Source organism: Podarcis raffonei, chromosome 12 (genome assembly GCF_027172205.1).
Source record: "Podarcis raffonei isolate rPodRaf1 chromosome 12, rPodRaf1.pri, whole genome shotgun sequence".
Taxonomy (NCBI): Eukaryota; Metazoa; Chordata; class Lepidosauria; order Squamata; family Lacertidae; genus Podarcis; species Podarcis raffonei.
The window spans coordinates 12,058,027-12,075,375 of NC_070613.1; the positions used below are offsets into that span (position 1 = coordinate 12,058,027).

Genomic DNA, 17,349 nt, shown 5'->3' on the forward strand with positions numbered 1-17,349 from the left:
TTCACATGATTAAAAAAAAAGAGTTACCAACAAAGTAGAGTTTAGCTTGAGGTTATTATGAGGATGGGGGATGCGGGTGGCGCTGTGGGTTAAACCACAGAGCCTAGGACTTGCCGATCAGAAGGTCGGTGGTTCGAATCCCCGCGACGGGGTGAGCTCCCATTGCTCGGTCCCTACTCCTGCCAACCTAGCAGTTTGAAAGCACGTCTAAGTGCAAGTAGATAAATAGGTACCACTCCAGCGGGAAGGTAAACGGCGTTTCCGTGTGCTGCTCTGGTTTGCCAGAAGTGGCTTAGTCATGCTGGCCATATGACCCGGAAGCTGTCTATGGACAAACGCCGGCTCCCTCGGCCTATAGAGCGAGATGAGCACAGCAACCCCAGAGTCGGTCACGACTGGACCTAATGGTCAGGGGTCCCTTTACCTTTATTATGAGGATAGGTAACACTGGTGTTTCTTCTGAAGAACACCAAAGGTAGACCTTTCCTTTGCACCGCGTAGATTCTGTGTTTGTTGGTTCCTGAGTGCAATTCCCTATCAGAAGTATAGCTGCTCCAATGCCCCAATCCAGGTAAAGCCATGCATTAGGAGGAGAGGCATCGGGAGTGCTGATCAGCTGCTAAGGAAAGGGGTGAGGAGGGCTGGATTTAACAACTCCCTGCCTCCCTCTCTCTTGAGTTATCTATTGATCGACTGAAGGAATTGAAAAAGAAACAGCACCACACAGTAAAGTCGCAATGAAAACCTGCAGTTAGTGGCAGCTAAAAACTGGAGCAGTCAGTACTGATCAATGGTAGCAGGAGAAATGCTCCTGAACATAATTAAGATGATAATAAACGTCGAACAGCAGATCAGTATAAGTTGGTTGGTTTTCTGAATGGGCAATGTTGGGCTGAAGCTTCAGAATGGTGGTAATTCATTCATTTATAGATCACTTCCTATGAAGCACTTTGAAGGAATTCCACAATGCCATAAAAGCAGATATAAAACAATTGCACAATAACAATAAAAACCATTACATGTGTAAAAATAGATAAAACGATTACATGTATAAAAACTATTTCGAATCTAATACAGGTATCGACTGGGATTTTTTTTTTAAATAAGCCTTTAGAAGGCTTATTTGAAGAGGACAGTCTTCTGCAGACTCAGTAGACTTTTGCTTTGTGCTAAAATAAAAGTTCAGAGATAACAAAATCACAGAATACTAGAGTTGGAAGGGACCAACGCAGGGATCATTGAGTGGGGCTCAGACTTACAACCTTGAGATTAGGGGTTTCATGTTCTGCCAACTGAGCTATACCAGGAACGTCTCTCATAACACACACCTACGCTGTCATCTTCCCAATGGCCATCATATTCCAACTAGTTAGTGCCCATTTTGCAAATTCTGCGCTTCTATTTCTCCACTTCTCCCACCCTCCAGTTTTGCATAATGAAAAAAATATATATATTGTCTGCTCTTTATCAGTATAGAATTAACAAATGCATTGTATGACATCTTGGATTATTTTTTTCTCCCTGTTCTTCCAGAACTCTTTGACCTAGAGGTAAATGAAAAGGTGCAGAAGGCAGTAGCAGAAAGACAGATGCCCAAAGTAGAATACACAGAAATCAAGATTCATGATTACAGTAAGGTTTTTCTTTTCTTTATGTCTTATGTATTTTTGTCTCTGCTCTTTAATTTAAATTCCCCCCCAAATTAAAAAATAAACCCATGGAGGCTCTATCAGGTTTAAGAGCATGTTCTGTGGGGAGGAAGGGATTAACCCTTACCCGCCCCCCAGCATGGACTTGACAAAGGTGGCTCCCGTGAAGCATCTATTTGGCCCAGGAATAATGCTTTATGCCTGAAGCAACAGTAATTTCTTCAGGAAGGATGGTTTTTGCAGGAACTGCAGTAGGATGCAAAGGGTTCCCCAACTCCTTATTTAAAAGAAAAAAACTTGACACGTTAAATGTGATCGGACATATAAATGTATCATCTGCTTTGAGCCTTGGAACAGGTATGTGCTGATGGACAGAGCTATAAATATATACTGACAGTAATTGCACAACTGTTTCCTCGGGACCTAGCTGTATGTTCAAAACCAGTCTTACATGCTGAATTATCTCTGCCTTGGTTTAAATATATTTAAAGCCACGAGTTGTTGGCTGTCCTGCGGCTAATGATACAAATCAGCTATCTATTAGCAAGTCTGATGGAATAAATTAATTAGGCAAGAGTGTCATGAGAAGATTGCAAAGCAAACCGCTTAAACCTATTGGCTAATCTGGCTACTGATTGCCAGGATGTTGTCCTTGTGCACTGTAGTTTATTTTGAAAATAAACCAAGGCAGGAAGAATCTCCTGCAGCAGCCTCTTTATGCCTCCACCAATATGCACCCAAGGGGGTGAAAAACGTGAAGCACCATTATTTGTTCTTCTAAGACACATTCCTTCAACCAGTGCGCTGTTCCTGCAAATGCTCCTTCTTAATTTAGTTCATCCAATTAAGTCTTTTCTGCTTCGTTTTATTCTACCAGGGCAAGTTGCAATCAAACCCCTGGTGTTTAAAATGCACAAGAAGAACCCTTTGTCTTCAAAAACCCTGAAAGCAGGAAAAGAGGAAAGCAGCCTTCTCCTCCTCACTGTGGGATATTTTTATTTCACATAGTATCTCTCTTTCCCTCCCCTAGTGCTTCCAAAATATTGCTTTGCGGTTCTGCAGCTCGTCCACCTGCCTACAGGGGGAAATAATACATATCAGTGGCCACTAATTGCATGTTTGGTGCATGACCAAGCGACGCACCGCGCCTTAGCGCCAGATTCCTTGTCATCTTCGATAACGCTGGGCAGGTTTCCTCTTTGAAGGTGTAGATATTCTGTTAAGGTGTTATTTGCCAAGCTAGTCTATGGAATCCCGTTTTGTTCCCACTGAGAAGCACCGCCGTGTTACCAGCAAAAGAAAAATATCATTCAGCATAATGACAACCACCTCAAACTTAAGAGCTTCCTTATGTCTCTTATCTAGAATTGCCGATGCAGATTTCAAAGCCGGCCGTCTTCACTGAAAACATGCACTACCCCTTGCTTCTTGTTGTGTGAGTAACATTATGAATCGTATCATTTTTAGGGGACATCCAGGCACCCAAGCCAGGCTGCGCTTTGCTTGTTGCTAGGAGAAACATGGACATACGAGGTTAGGGAGTGGAGCAATGCTTGGCAAAGCCAGGCAAAAGCTAACTAGCTGAGGACAGAATAGAGCAGGCGGGGAACAAGGGACTGTTGCAGCAAACAGGAAACTGCCATACTGGATCGGGGCCATAGCTCAGGGGCAGAGCATCTGTTCTGCACGTAGAACAGGTCCCAGCTTCAATTGCAGGTAGAGCTGAGATCTGTCTGAATCCCTGGAGAGCCTCTTCCAGTTGCTGTAGGCAATGCTGAGCTAGATTGGAGTCTGCCCCATTAGCATGAAGGGGGCACTGCCCACCAACCGCTGTTTTCAACGAGCTCCTATCTGCCTACTTGCAGCCAGTCCAGAGGGTGGTACTGCCTGTCATCTTCCTCCCCATCCTTATACAATGCAGCAGGGAGCAAGACAAAAGAAGAGTTAGTTGACTCTGGCTGCCATTGGCTCCTGTTCCGCCTCCCGTGGGCATCTCTGTGCTCTGCCCTGCCAGCCAGACACGGGGTGCACCAATGGCTTGACTCAGCATAGGGCAACTACTCCATCTTCCTGCCTTCCAGACGGTTTCCCCATCTGGCCCAGTATTGTCTACTTCTGACCAGCAGTAGCTCTCCAGGCTCCCAGGCAGAGAGGAGGACTCTTTTCCCCCATTGCCTGCTGGCTGATCCTTCAAGCTAGAGATGGCAGCAACTGAATCTGGGACCTTCTGCATGAAAAGTATGTGCTCTGCCACAAGGAGTGGACAAATTTCCGGTTCTCCCAGTTTCTCGTTTTTCCAGTCCTCAATTCCGTCCTCCACATTTCTGCAATTAAAAGAAAGATAAAAAGAAATCCTCATGAAATTTCTTCAGCATTTTAGTACAAATTTATTGTAATAAACTCATGCAGTTTTGAGAAATGTTCACATCTTTGCAAGCAATTTCAGCCAACACAATACATTTTGGAATGTTGTTTCCCCTAAAATATACATTTATATCTGCATGCTTTAGCCTAGTGGCTGCATTTTTCTGCACATTGCTTGGCTGGAAGACTGCATTTGCAAAAGTTGGGATTTTGAAGGGTGGCTGCTTTTCAGTTTGCTTCTTTCTGGAAGTGAGGATTTGGGCAGTTTACCTTTCAATGCAAACTGGACAGAATTTCTCCTCCACCCCTTCCTGCCAGTGCACTGTGGTCCCTCCCCACATGAGTCAGGGCAGACAGTGGCAGACGCAGAAGTTTACTGGATCTTCTGAGCCAATTGCCCTCTTGTGCATAGTTAAGAAAGAGAGGTCCTATTGATATCCATTGCATATGGTTAATTTCAGCCAAAAATATATATTCTCCAAAAAGCATCACCGCAGATATACAACACAATCCAGTAGGAATTTTCCAACCAAACGCCATTGCTCTTATCCAACTCCCATTCATTTATGATAGACAAGATGTATCTCTCTCTTACCAGCCTTAAAAATCAGTTCACCACATGAAGCAGCTGCCTCATTGGCAGGGTACAGTCTGCTCATGCTGGCTGGGTCTTGAGAAATATTTGCTAATTAAAAACAGCAGTGGCACAAAACCATGATGTTCCCATGCATCAGAACTTAGCCACATGCAGAATATAAAGTTGGGGCGAAGAGTCACAGTATTAAATGCTCACCAATGTTAAAAACTTCCCAGCAAATAGAAAACCAGAGCAGCTGGGGGCTAGGATAGAATATATTCTCCCTTTTCAGTGCTTGCTTTCCATTTGTAGGGAGGTGTTGTTACGAATGTGAAGGAGCATTCAAAAGTGGGCTAGTCATCAGCAAACGAGTCGCACACTTCATTCTATGACAGCCTAATTCTCCCGCATATACGGGCCTGATCAGAGTCTGAACGCTTTCCTGGCTGGTCTCACATAATCCTTCCTGGGATGTGACCTTGAGCCATTGTGGAGCTGGCAGGATGAAAAGTAAATAAATACAGTCAAACAATTATTTTTCCTTTGCAAGCGAAAAGAGGGCATGACATTGCCCGTGTGTTCCAAAATGTCACCCCGAAGCTGGCTTGAAGGGAGGACAAAAGCTCTGTCATGAAGCCTGCCGTACCACGTCAAAAATTATCTCTGGGGAAATGTGCTTCATTATACAAGTGCTTGAGGAAGATTGGTACTCATCAAGCTAACGACACTTGATTAGACTGCCTCAGAATGAGGATGCACTGCTGGGCTGTGTGTTGAATAAATGCAAATCAGGAAAGCTGTACGCACGGGAGATTTGGGGGGGGGGGGAGAGAAACCCACACACAGGATCCAACCAACCTGAAAAGAATTTTCCTGTATCACTAAGTGCTGCCTAATCCAGCAAACTAATCCAGCAAACATCTCCATCCTTTCCTGCAAGATTTTCTTGGTGGAAGATGCATTTGAGATACATAGCACCATAGAATTATAGAGATGGAAGGGCCCTCTGCAATGCAGGAATCTTTTGCCCAGTGTGGGGCTCAAACCCATGACCTTGAGATTAGGAGTCTCGTGTTCTACCAACTGAGCTTCTGAGTTCAATTCATTGTGCTAATTTAACTTTCAAAGCCCTAAATTAGGCTCAGGGAACTGGCAGCCCTCTTAATTAACTCCCAACAGTCCTAGCCATCGTGGCGAGTGGTCAAGGATGGTGAAGGGAGTTGTAATTCAACAATACAACAGGTTTCCTGCTCCTGCCCTAGCTAGACTGAGCCCAGGAAATTTCAAGAGTGGACCTCCTCCTGCACCCTAATACATTTTCAGATTCTGTTCTGGGTGCTTCCTCCCCCTGGGGGGTTAGACTGATGTTCTTCCTCTTATAGTGTGGCACCATTCCCATCAAATTATTTCCCCCAAGCTAACAACCTGGGCATTTTCAGAAGTGGGGCCTAATTTTTTTGTTTTTTGCAAGGGTTTTTTTTGGGGGGGAAGTTGCAGTTAGTGGACTGTGAGAACATGCTGGGCTGGCCTAATGTAGATAGAATTTTAATTTTTAAATTTTTAATTAAAAAAAAATTATTTGTGATGAAATTGCTTGAGGAGCTGTTGTAACTGGCAGTTGTACACTTAGTTGAGGACCTTTTTTGTCTCGGGGTGAAAGGTGATATGAAAATAATTTGTTTTAAGATGAAATGAAATTGCTGCTGCGTTCACACTGCTTTGCCAAAGACCCATCACTGCCTTTTGAAATCTGAAGTGGATATGCTGCTGCCACGAGAAGTTAAATGTGCTGTTGCCCAAAGAAAATAAAATCTGACATCTTGGCTTGGCAAGAAAACGCATTGTGATATATCACACTTCACGTTGCTGTTAACTTATCTGTTTGGCTGCGACCCTGAAAAAGAAAGAAAAAATAAGCTCTGTTACTTTCAGCCATTAAACAAGTAGGGCAACAGGAAGCCTCTGACTTCTTGTGCTTGTGTGTCAGCTCTGGAGGAGGGACTTTTGCATCTCAGCCAGAGCGGAAGTTCCAGGACTCGTCAGCAACATGCTTGGGTATCCATTGAGGCCCATGGCCTGGCAGATCATAGAGCTGGAAGATCATAGAGTTGGCCTGGAGATCATAGAGTTGGAAGGGACCCTGAGGATCATCTCGTCCAACCTCCTGCAATGATGGAATATGCAGCTGTTCCATGCGGGGATTGAACCTGCAACCTTGGCATCATCAGCACCATGCCCTAACCAACCGAGCTATCCAGCTGATGCTGATGTCACCTACCGATTTCCTATAGTAGGGCTGTCTGAAAGCAGCATAAAATGCATAGAAGATGCATCTGTCATTACAGGGCCTCTGGGGCAATCTCCAACATTTCCCAGAAGAATGAAACCTGGACAGGACTTGTATTTGGGGGGGGGGCAAGATGAAGACGCACAGTATGTGTGCCTGCTAGCCCACAAAAACGTGCTGCTGGCCTTTTACAAGGAGGTTCATGAGTTCCAGGTAAGGGGAGTGCATGCACATTTTATGAATGTGCAATCTGCTGTTTCAGCTGTTAGCCATAAATGTGAGAAATTGGGATTTTGCATTCACTTGCACTTAGGAAGGAGCAATGGGAGCAGGTCAGACCACCAGGAGTGGAGGAGAAGTTCTGTTCAAAGGTGAATATTGCCCTATTTGCACTTTCCAAAACAGAGCAAGAACTGAAACACAACCATCGTTCAAAAATTCGCAATTCTCCAAATTCTGAAATGTAGTCCCTCCGGCTGAGTAATGTGTACAAAAAATGCATGTTGTGGGGTAATGCGCATGTAGTATTAGTGAAAGCAGTATATGAAAATGCATTATACGGGAGAAGATTGCGCTGCAAAAATGTGCATATTTTACAAAATTGCATATAGACATGCGTATTAGGAGGAGGAAATGCTCTTGGTCAGTCCTGGTCAAATGCTGGTCAATTTTCATGAGGACTTTAAAAAAATGAGAATAATTGCAAGCTGATATAAAAACTTGGAGAAATGAATTTAGGGTTAGGAAAATGAGAGCCTGAAATTGACAGATTCACCCACCCCTATATCAGACTATTTGTCCATCTGCTTCAGTAGTGTCTACTCCAGCCTTCCTCAGCCTGTTACCCTCCAGATGTTTGGGCTGCAGCTTCCAAAATCCTGGACCACTGGCCGCGCTGACTTGGGCTGATGGAGGGCACTAAGTGGATCTGCTTCAGCCTTTCTCAGCCTTCGTTTCCCAGATGTTGTTGGACTACCACTCCCATCAGCCCTAGCCATTCACGGATGATGGGAATGGTGGTCTAACATCTGGGAGACCCAGGTTGAGAAAGGCTGGTCTGTTCTGACTGGCAGTGGCTCCTGAGCAGATGTCTCTCCCATCGCCTGCTGCCTTGACTCTTTGAACTGGAGAGCCCAGAGGTTGCAGCTGGAGCCTTCTGCTTTTACAGCACGTGATGCAACCCTGAGCTGCAGTTCCTTCCTTTCCTGTTGCTTCCCTAAACCATTCGTTGTCACTGTACATCATAACGAGATACCACTTTCTTTGTTCCTGTTTTATAGCGACGGGACTCCGGGCACACAGAGCGTGACAGAAAAGTTTGAGGTGAACTGGGAGAGCGTCATGGTCAGCTTGCATGGCGCCATCGTGATGAAGTTTGATGGGCGTGGAAGTGGTTTCCAAGGGACCAAGCTGCTCCACGACGTGAAGAGGCGGTTGGGTGTTTTCGAGGAAAAGGACCAGACGGAGGCTGTCTGGTGAATGAAAGAATCCTTTGGGGGATTGGTTTTGTTTGTAACTGCATCCTGGAAATTGCTGCTGTTGCTTTTCAATGATTTGTACTATTCCGTTTTTTAAAATGTGGTGGCGTTGCAAAAGAACATGGTGTCTGCTCAGGACAGCAAGCGTCGCCTCTGCCTTTTGGCAGCTGATGCTTTTGCATATCAACTTGGAATTCTGCCTGTGCTACTGTTAATGCATCCTGGCTGCAATATTCAAGGCACCCTCTTACTTTAAGATAATCAAATTGTCCTGCTTTCTTTCAGCACAATGCTGCAAAACACATACATTGACAAGTCGAGAGTCGGTGTGTTTGGAAAGGTGAGTGCCTTTTCAGCCTTCACCTTCAGCTTAAGAGTTTAGATCTGCATCTTGATTGAGTGAGCGTGTCTGCAGTTTATTATGGTCGTCTTTTTAACAGCGACGCGTTGCTTGTTGATTCTGAGAGAGCGAGAGCCTTGGGTTTTTAATCAAGTCATCAATCTGTGTTTTCTTGTAAATCCTGCCTTGGAAGAGGAAGATGCCAAGTGTTTGGGAGAAAATACTGTGTTGTGAGGCTTGGCTTTCCCTTGCCCTCTCGCCTTTATTTTTACACATTAATTCCTGGATAATATTCGTTCCCTCTCTCTCCCGAGGCCTGTTGAATTGTAAGTGGAATTGATTCAAACCTACATAAGGTTTGCTGGTGTGCATTTCAAAGGGGATGCCACACTGATATTCAGTAAAATGCAAAATAATAATAAATCCCTAAAACATTAAATCTCTAGGCGTAATTTCAAGCAACCAAACAACAAAAATGACTGTGGCCCTCCAGAGACTGCTGGACTCCCAACTCTCATCTGCTCCAGCCAGCATGGCCAGTGGTCAGGGATGATAGGCATTGTGGTCCAATGGCACCTGCAGGGTTACGCAACCCCCCGCCCTGTGAATAAGCAGCTTCCCCAGCCACTCTGGGCGGCTTCCAAACCAAATATTAAAATACAGTAATATATCAAACATTAAAAGCTTCCCTAAACAGGGCTGCCTTCAGATGTCTTCTAAAAGTTTGGTAGTTGTTGTTCTCTTTGACATCTGGTGGGAGGGTGTTCCACAGGGCGGGCGCCACTACCGAGAAGGCCCTCTGCCTGGTTCCCTGTAACTTGGCTTCTTGCAGTGAGGGAACTCTCAGAAGGCCCTTGGCATTGGACCTCATTGTCCGGGTAGAACGATGGGGGTGGAGATGCTCCTTCAGATATACTGGACCGAGGCCATTTAGGGCATCTCCCGCTTATTTGGAAAGTTTTCCCTGTTGGATTTCCATTTCCTGAGGTATTAAAATATGGGCAGCATTGTGATATGGTGCGTTCTCTCCATCTGAGAAGGATTGTTTTTACATTCCAGCCCTCATCTTGTTGCTCCTTCCCCTTTCCTCTCAGGATTATGGAGGCTACTTGAGCTCTTACATCCTCCTTTCTGGAGAAGAGAATAAAGACCCTGTCTTCTCCTGTGGCGCTGCTCTTTCCCCACTGACAGACTTCAGATTATATGGTAAATACTGACAGACACAGGGACATGGGTTCATTGGCTCAGCAATCACACTGGGCTTTGAGAATCTAAGTGAGCTTCATGGCTGAGGGTGGGGGGGATTTGAACCCGGGTCTCCTAGGTCCTATTCTGGCACCTGAACCGCCACACTGCATTGGGTTTGGAAGGCACCCTTCCATACAAATATTCTCAATGTTGCTTGCATCCATAAGCATAAACATCAGCAAAACAGTATTAAGGATTAAGACAGCAGATAAAACTAGCATCAATAAAGTTGAAGGCCTCAGAAAAAGTAAGGAGTCCAGGTAAGTCTCCTTAGGCAGGAATTTCCCTAATCAGAAGCCCACAATTAAGAAGGCCATCTTCTCCCCAGGTGGTGGCCTCGCCATCCCTGACTGCAGATGGCACTTGGGGGAGAAACTCCAGTTAAAATCTCAGCACCTGAGTGGTGTCTGGGACAGATAATTCCTTTCAGCTTTGGCCAGCGACATGCCCCAAAGGATAAAATGGTATCTTTGTTTAAAAATCTTTATTTGCCCAGATAAATAAAGTGACAAAAATCCTCCAAAATTAAAAAGCTTGCAAGCACCTCATAGAAGAAACCAGGCCAAAGAAAGCACAGTTGGTTTTATTTTTTTTGCTGTTTGAAATACTGGTCTGAGCTTGGTAATGCCTCACTGATTTCCCTTTGTTTGTTTCAGCTTCGGCCTTTTCAGAAAGATACTTGGGATTACAAGGGATTGACAATAAAGCATATGAGGTAATGACTTGGATAACGGAGCTGGCAGAAGGAGCCTCTATTTTTAGCACAAATGCAACACACAGCTTTGATTTTTAGCCCTGCCCTCTCGGTGCTGCTTGCGGGCACATAATTTGGATCGCAGGAGAATCTGCTGGTGGCAGAGGCTGTGTGTGTGTGTTTCATGCATTATCATAGGTGTGCTCATCTGTTTAGGGGGTTTCAATCTTGCCTTCCAATGCAGCAAAATAAATAAATCGCTGGGTGGCTTCCAAAAATTTAAGCGTTGGATAATACAAGATCTCAAAAATGGTGAGCAGTACCTGAACCTAAACTAAAATAGTGCCGGGTTAATTTGATTGGAGAGTGGCACTGCCTCTCCTGAGGGCCTTTATGAGTCCAAATTCTAGGTCTGGGTGGGCTTGCAGGAACAGTAACAGCTTTCAGCAGGCGTCTAAAACAGCTGAGCTAAGATGCCTGTCGCACGTCAATAGGAAGGCAGTTCCAAAGCCCAGCAGGTGCTGCCTTGTTGTTGTTAAGTCCACTGGTTAATTTTCATGCTCAGTAAAGTTCTCAAAGAACTATTAGTGCAAGGACATAAAATGCTGAATCTCACCTCTGTTTTAATCTCAGACTACTAAACTGGCACATAAAGCGATGTCCATGAAAGATCAGAAGTTTTTGATCATTCATGCAACTGCTGATGGTAAGGCCTCTGCGAACACAATCTGTTAGCAGCACATTTTGCATGTTTAAAATTATTATTATTCAGTTTTTATTATTATTCTGGCACTTAATGATCCTAATCTGATTTTACAGAGAAAATCCACTTCCAGCACACTGCTGACCTCATCACACACCTAATTAGGGCAAAGGCTAATTACAGCTTGCAGGTAAAGTATTGTTATGTGTTTATGTTCTTTTCATTAATACACATTATCTGCATAGGCAGCTTTGCATTCAGTCAGTGCGGTGCTTTATAGTGAAATTGCAGTGGTGTACTTTTTGACCACATGGACAATCATGGCTCTTAGTGGCTGCCAGAGATTGATAACCCCACATGGCAAACATGCCACAATATGGAAAAGTGGAAGTTGGGGCATAGAAACCGGCTGCTATAAGGAGGAGGATCAATAGGCATGTTCTATTCTGTGGTTTGCCTACTGAAGGATGCAGTTTTAAAAGCCTCAAAGCGGCAAACTCCACAACTATACCAATAAAATAGCAAAAGGGGGAGGAGCAAGCCATAGGAGATAGCTGTTAGGGGTGCACAAGCATCCCATAATATGTCCCAAAAAGGGTGGGGGGGTTGTGAATGTTCAATGTATTAAAAAAGACCTCTGCAGTCCTCTCATTGATTGCCCCCCTCTGCTTCCCACTTCCCCAGCCCCAAAAGACCAAAAATCCACCTTTAGGTCCAGAAAAGTGGGAAGCAGCAGTGGCGTCAGCAGGTACCCCCAGAGCCCCAACACAGAGTATTTTCCAGTCCCAGAATCCTTGGAAGAAAGACAAGAGTGCTTGCCCCACAGGAGAGGGCCTTCATCCCTCATGGGAATGGTTGCAAACTGGGTCATTAACCAACCAGCCCCAGTTCTGTGCCTGGTGGGGAAACACACTCTCCCACTGGGAGCACCTCCTCCCACCAGCAGTTTCCCTTTAGCCAGATCCAAAGGTAAGTCCTCGTCTAGACTTCATTTGGCTTCCTGCTACAGCTGCCCAGTTAGGCCAAAGGAAGCCTGAGACAAAGAGGTGGCTGTCCAGTTGCCAATTATTTCGACTTTCTTTCTTTCTTTCTTTCTTTCTTTCTTTCTTTCTTTCTTTCTTTCTTTCTTTCTTTCTTTCTAAGGCCATAAATTACTTTATCCATTGACTTCTTGTTCTCCCCTTCCATGGTTTCCCTATTTACCATTGAATGTTGCACATTTCACATAATACTATTCAATACATCAATTTTAACCTATTTATCTTAATAATTAATGCTGTTGCATTAATTGCTTGCATTTTCATCTCACTATAGTAGTTCTTTAGATAATAAAAGGCTTCCAGTCCTCAGTGAATTTTTCATCATTTTGGTCTCTAATCATTGCTGTTCATCTTGCCAGTTCCACGTACTCCATCATTGTCAAAAGCCATTCTTCCTTTGTTGTAACCTCTCCTCCTTTCCATCTTTGGTCATACAGTATTTGTGCTGCTGTTGTTATATACATTAAAATGTTAACCAACTCTTTGGGTACATCATTATCTATAATTCCTAGAAGAAAAGCTTCAGGTTTCTTGGGAATCATCAACTAGAACCTCTTTTTAATCTCATTATATATCATTTCCAATAGCCCTTGGCTTTTTTTACAGGGCCACCACATACGGGGGAAAAAGTTCCTTCTATCCGTTTAAACTTCTAACACATACTTGACTTAGTTTTGTACATTTTGGCTAACTTTTTTTGGGTGTTAAATGCAGTCTATAAATAATCTTCATATAGTTTTCTCTTAGAGTGTTACAAGCAGTAAATCTTGGGTTACTCTTCCACAACTTCTCCCACGAAGACATCTCTATATTATGTCCCACATCTCTTGCCCAATGAATCATTGCCGCTTACTTCATATCTCTTAAGGGTCAAATGCCCTCAGCATCTCTGCATTTAGCCCAGGGGATAGCAAGGCTGCTCTGGATTTGAGAGGATGAGCTTGGATGTTTCTCAAGGTGGATTTCAACTCCAGCTGTGGCACATCTTTACCTGTCCACCTGCTCATGGCGGCCTTCCTTTCTTTTCAGATATACCCCGATGAAGGTCATTACTTCAACAACCCAGCCCTGGAGCAGCACCTGTACAAGTCCGTGGTCAATTTCTTCGCGGAGTGTTTCAAACCCCAGGACAAACCCCCCGTAGTATCAACAAAAGAGGAAGACGATGAGGAATAACCCTTCAGGCTTGTGCTCATGAGCACAAGGCAGTTTATAATAAATAATAATAATAATAATATGCAACTGAATCTCTCTGTTTCCCCCCCGGAGAAAGAAGCATTACATGAGCATGTATTTAACAAAAACTGAAAAGGAGAAGCAGTCCGCCTGCTGCTTGTACTACATCATGACTCTTTCCTGAACGGGAGAACATTTAAGCATGAGGAACTCAGCAGAAACTGCTGTTCAAAATGAGAAAAAGAAAAGAAAGGATCTTCTTGTCTTCTCTTGCCACAAAGTGACTTCTGGAGTAAGATGCTCAAATCAGGAAACTGGACTTAGAAGGAGATTCCCCCAAGATGACTATTAAGCAAACCCCTTTGCATTGAAAGTATTCAAGCGGTAGGAATGAAAAACCCACCATCCGTCTGTGTTAGGGTTCCCTTAGTTAGCGCCTCATTGTCTCAGATAAGACTACCAACCATGGAATAAAGATTATAGCACAATTATTTTTCCAAGGTACCAATTTATGTGTTGTTTGCCCATTGTCCTCTGCATTTCGGATAATTGGTCGTTGCTACAGAACTGCTCCGCTAAGCAGACGTTTCCTTTGTAGCAAGCCCTGCTGTAGTCACACTACCTTTTAATTAAAGTTCATGCACTGTATAGGTCTTTCTGTATATAGTGTTTATCTTCCACTTCCTTTTCCTTCGGCCTTGTACTAATCCTTTAGCTCTGCAATGTATTCTGGGTAAGGGGAGAGGGGAGAAATTGCTTAAATACAGTAGACTACATGGTGTAGGGTCCCCTTTCTCCCTAAAACATGCAGGAACTCTTCCTGGAGATTTCTTTAAGGCACTGATTACAACTTAGCTTTTGGGGTCTTGTTAACATGAAACAGACTTTTAAGCAATCTGTCCAATGCTTTTAAAAAACAACAAAGTCGTAATGGGGCAGGGGAGGGGCAACAAGATCTGCCTGACAGTTGTCACACCACATAGTTTAAAGGCCTACCACTGCAAGGTCAAGAACTGCAGCTGTCATGCAAAACAGCAAGGTTCTGGTCCTCATTGTTGTGGAGAATGGGTGGAGCAAATCTGGGGCATCTCTTTGGGACCTAAAGCAGGGGCCGGCAAGGTTTACCTTGCCTGGGTCGGTTCACTCCAGCGGAGATCCCTCTGTGGGCCGGATTGCATGTGTGCCCACGATTTCCGGCGTCTGTGCCTGCGCAGATGCACTTTTCAGCGCCACAAAAGCGAGTCCCCGCGCCGTGCTGGTTTAGTGCAGCGCACGGGGTCTCACCAAGTAAGCAGCTTGGTTCGGGGGCATCTCAAGGGCCGGTTAAACGACCCCCGTGGGCTGCTTGTGGCCCATGGGCCTTAGGTTGCCGACCCCTGGCCTAAAGGGTCAGATCTTGACAGTGTTTAGAGGCTAAGATTTCCTGCCTTGCTATGTCAGCTGCCTGTCTAGATCAAAGCATGGGTTGCCTACTCAGTTGTGCGGCAATTTCTTCTCTCCTAACTCTTCCACGGCTCCAACTTCTGTTGACTGTAATTGTTCTAAGTCTGCAGATATTACCATCACAATAACGTATGCATTTTAATCAGTGCTAACAAAAGTGCTTTTTTTTTTTTTTTTGGTCTTATCTCTTGTTGTGATGATGAAACCTAGGTTTTGGGATTGCAAGTTTGCATTTCTTTTTTCCTCATTGGCTTCTAAACGCAGCCCTCTTCCTCTCTACAGTTCCCTCCTATTCCCACGCCCCAACCCCTGCTCGCTAGAGTCCTGGGAGAGACAAATATATTTCAAACCATTTTGAGCCCCCTCGCACCTTTTCTTCTTCCTTTGTCTGTTTTGGCTAATGTAAATTATTCTGACCAAATGTACAGCTAGTATGAATACTGTATAATTCATTTTGTTGTATATAACAGGAATGTAAGTCTTTGATTTGTCGAGTCTCCCTCCCTGAGTCCCTTCTGCAACCCAGTATTATTACGTCTTGTGTTCAGCATGCATGCAATAACACTTGTTTGTTTATTAAGACCCCTTAGAGGTATTCATTCAAACTATATCAATTGTGCAATCCTTTATTATTATTACTATTATTATTATTTGGACAGCTTGAATGTCAATGCCAATTTCTACATTTTTACATTGTGGCTGTTGGTAAATTGCCCATCCCAGGCAGCAGTGCGGCGCAGATCACTTTCGCAGCATTCCTCGTTTTTCCTCTGTTTCGTTTTAGGTTCAGTCTGTTGGCTGTTGGTGGTAATTAGATCACCATGGGAGATAATTCCAGTGGGGAGTGAGGACATTTCTCTTCTCTTCCTTCCTTCCTTCCTTCCTTCCTTCCTTCCTTCTTTCCTTCCTTCCTTCCTTCCTCTCTCTCTCTCATAATTTATCGTTCATCAGAATTCACATGAACAGGGATTGCAGAATAATGCCGCTTCCTCCGGCCAAATTCCAAATAGACCATGTGAATGCTACAGATGTCCAGGTTTCAATAATCTTTTTGTGGCTGGTACGCCTGAACTGAATTTGAGCAGAGGAGCTCACTGACTGCTCTGATCTTAACCTTTTGTAGAGGGAAAGCCCAGGTGCGCCATAGTAGTGTTTGTTCATCCATAAAATAAAGCATTATTTTACCACCAGGTTGCTGTGCTTACTTTTTGTTCCGTAATATGTGGCCGTTCGTAGAAGGCACTGAAACCATCCTTGACCGTCTGCACTGTGCTATATGCCCCAATATTTTCCCTGCAAGCCAAATGGAGGAGGAGGAGGAGTTTGGACTTGATATCCCTCCTTTCATTCTCCTTAAGGAGTCTCAAAGCGGCTAACATTCTCCTTTCCCTTCCTCCCCCACAACAAACACTCTGTGAGGTGAGTGGGGCTGAGAGACTTCAGAGAAGTGTGACTGGCCCAAGGTCACCCAGCAGCTGCATGTGGAGGAGCGGAGACACAAACCCGGTTCACCGCTCTTAACCACTACACCACGCTTCCCTGCTCCTCCTTTGCTGCTTATGGTGATGGGGGCATCATTACAGGCCCCAACTCTCACTCACATTTCCCCCACACTGAGTGCCATTGACATCAAGGTGCTTTGATCCATCTTCCGCTTTCACTTTGTCACATACCTTCTGCACCAGGGATAGTCAACGTGGTGCCCTCCAGCTGTTTTAGACTACAACTCCCAGGACCCCATCCTATGGGGATGGGAGAGAAATGTGATTCAGTTTGCATTTAACAGCGAACTTGCCAAATGCATTCTCAGAAACAATAGGCCAACTGAAACACAGCTACCCTGCGAAATTCAAACTTCTCCCAATTCTGCAACGCAGTTCTCCAAGCCAAGTAAAGTATATAAAAATGCATGGACTGCGGTACATATAGAAGCATAGATTAGTGAAAATAGAGTACAAAAGTGCATTATATTATTGTTGTTGTTGTTTAGTCATTTAGTCGTATCCGACTCTTCGTGACCCCATGGACCATATATTATTATTACTATCATTTATTAAATTGGTATACTGCCCTTCACCCGAAGATCACAGGGTGCTTTACAATATAAAAATACAAAATTGGAACACAAAATACATAACAAAAACCCAAAAGCAAACTAATAACTACTCTTCCCACAAACACATTTAAAAGGCCATAGGTTGCTTAATCAGCCAAAGGCCTGGTTACAGAGAGACATTTTTGCCTGGCACCTAAAAATATGTGATGAAGAGTTTTGAAAAGCAAATAGCATTGAAGCTAAATGAATCTGAGGTCTGATTCAATATCAGAGAGCTATTTGAGATCTGTAAAT

At 44.2% G+C, this 17,349-nt stretch overlaps 1 protein-coding gene across 6 annotated transcripts in view; it reads left to right on the forward strand.

Moving 5' to 3' along the window:
* The window catches only part of DPP6 (dipeptidyl peptidase like 6), a 519,694-nt gene extending 503,505 nt beyond the window's left edge, over window positions 1-16,189 (forward strand). For all 6 annotated transcript variants that reach the window (XM_053359654.1, XM_053359656.1, XM_053359653.1 and 3 more), the window contains exons 18-26: window positions 1,534-1,632; window positions 3,015-3,084; window positions 8,158-8,352; window positions 8,641-8,695; window positions 9,790-9,901; window positions 10,600-10,658; window positions 11,271-11,343; window positions 11,457-11,530; window positions 13,410-16,189. In XM_053359654.1, coding sequence (XP_053215629.1) covers window positions 1,534-1,632; window positions 3,015-3,084; window positions 8,158-8,352; window positions 8,641-8,695; window positions 9,790-9,901; window positions 10,600-10,658; window positions 11,271-11,343; window positions 11,457-11,530; window positions 13,410-13,556 — 884 coding nt within the window. In that variant the 3' untranslated portion in view covers window positions 13,557-16,189. The remainder of the gene's footprint in view (window positions 1-1,533; window positions 1,633-3,014; window positions 3,085-8,157; window positions 8,353-8,640; window positions 8,696-9,789; window positions 9,902-10,599; window positions 10,659-11,270; window positions 11,344-11,456; window positions 11,531-13,409) is intronic.
* The last annotated feature ends 1,160 nt before the right edge of the window (window positions 16,190-17,349 follow it).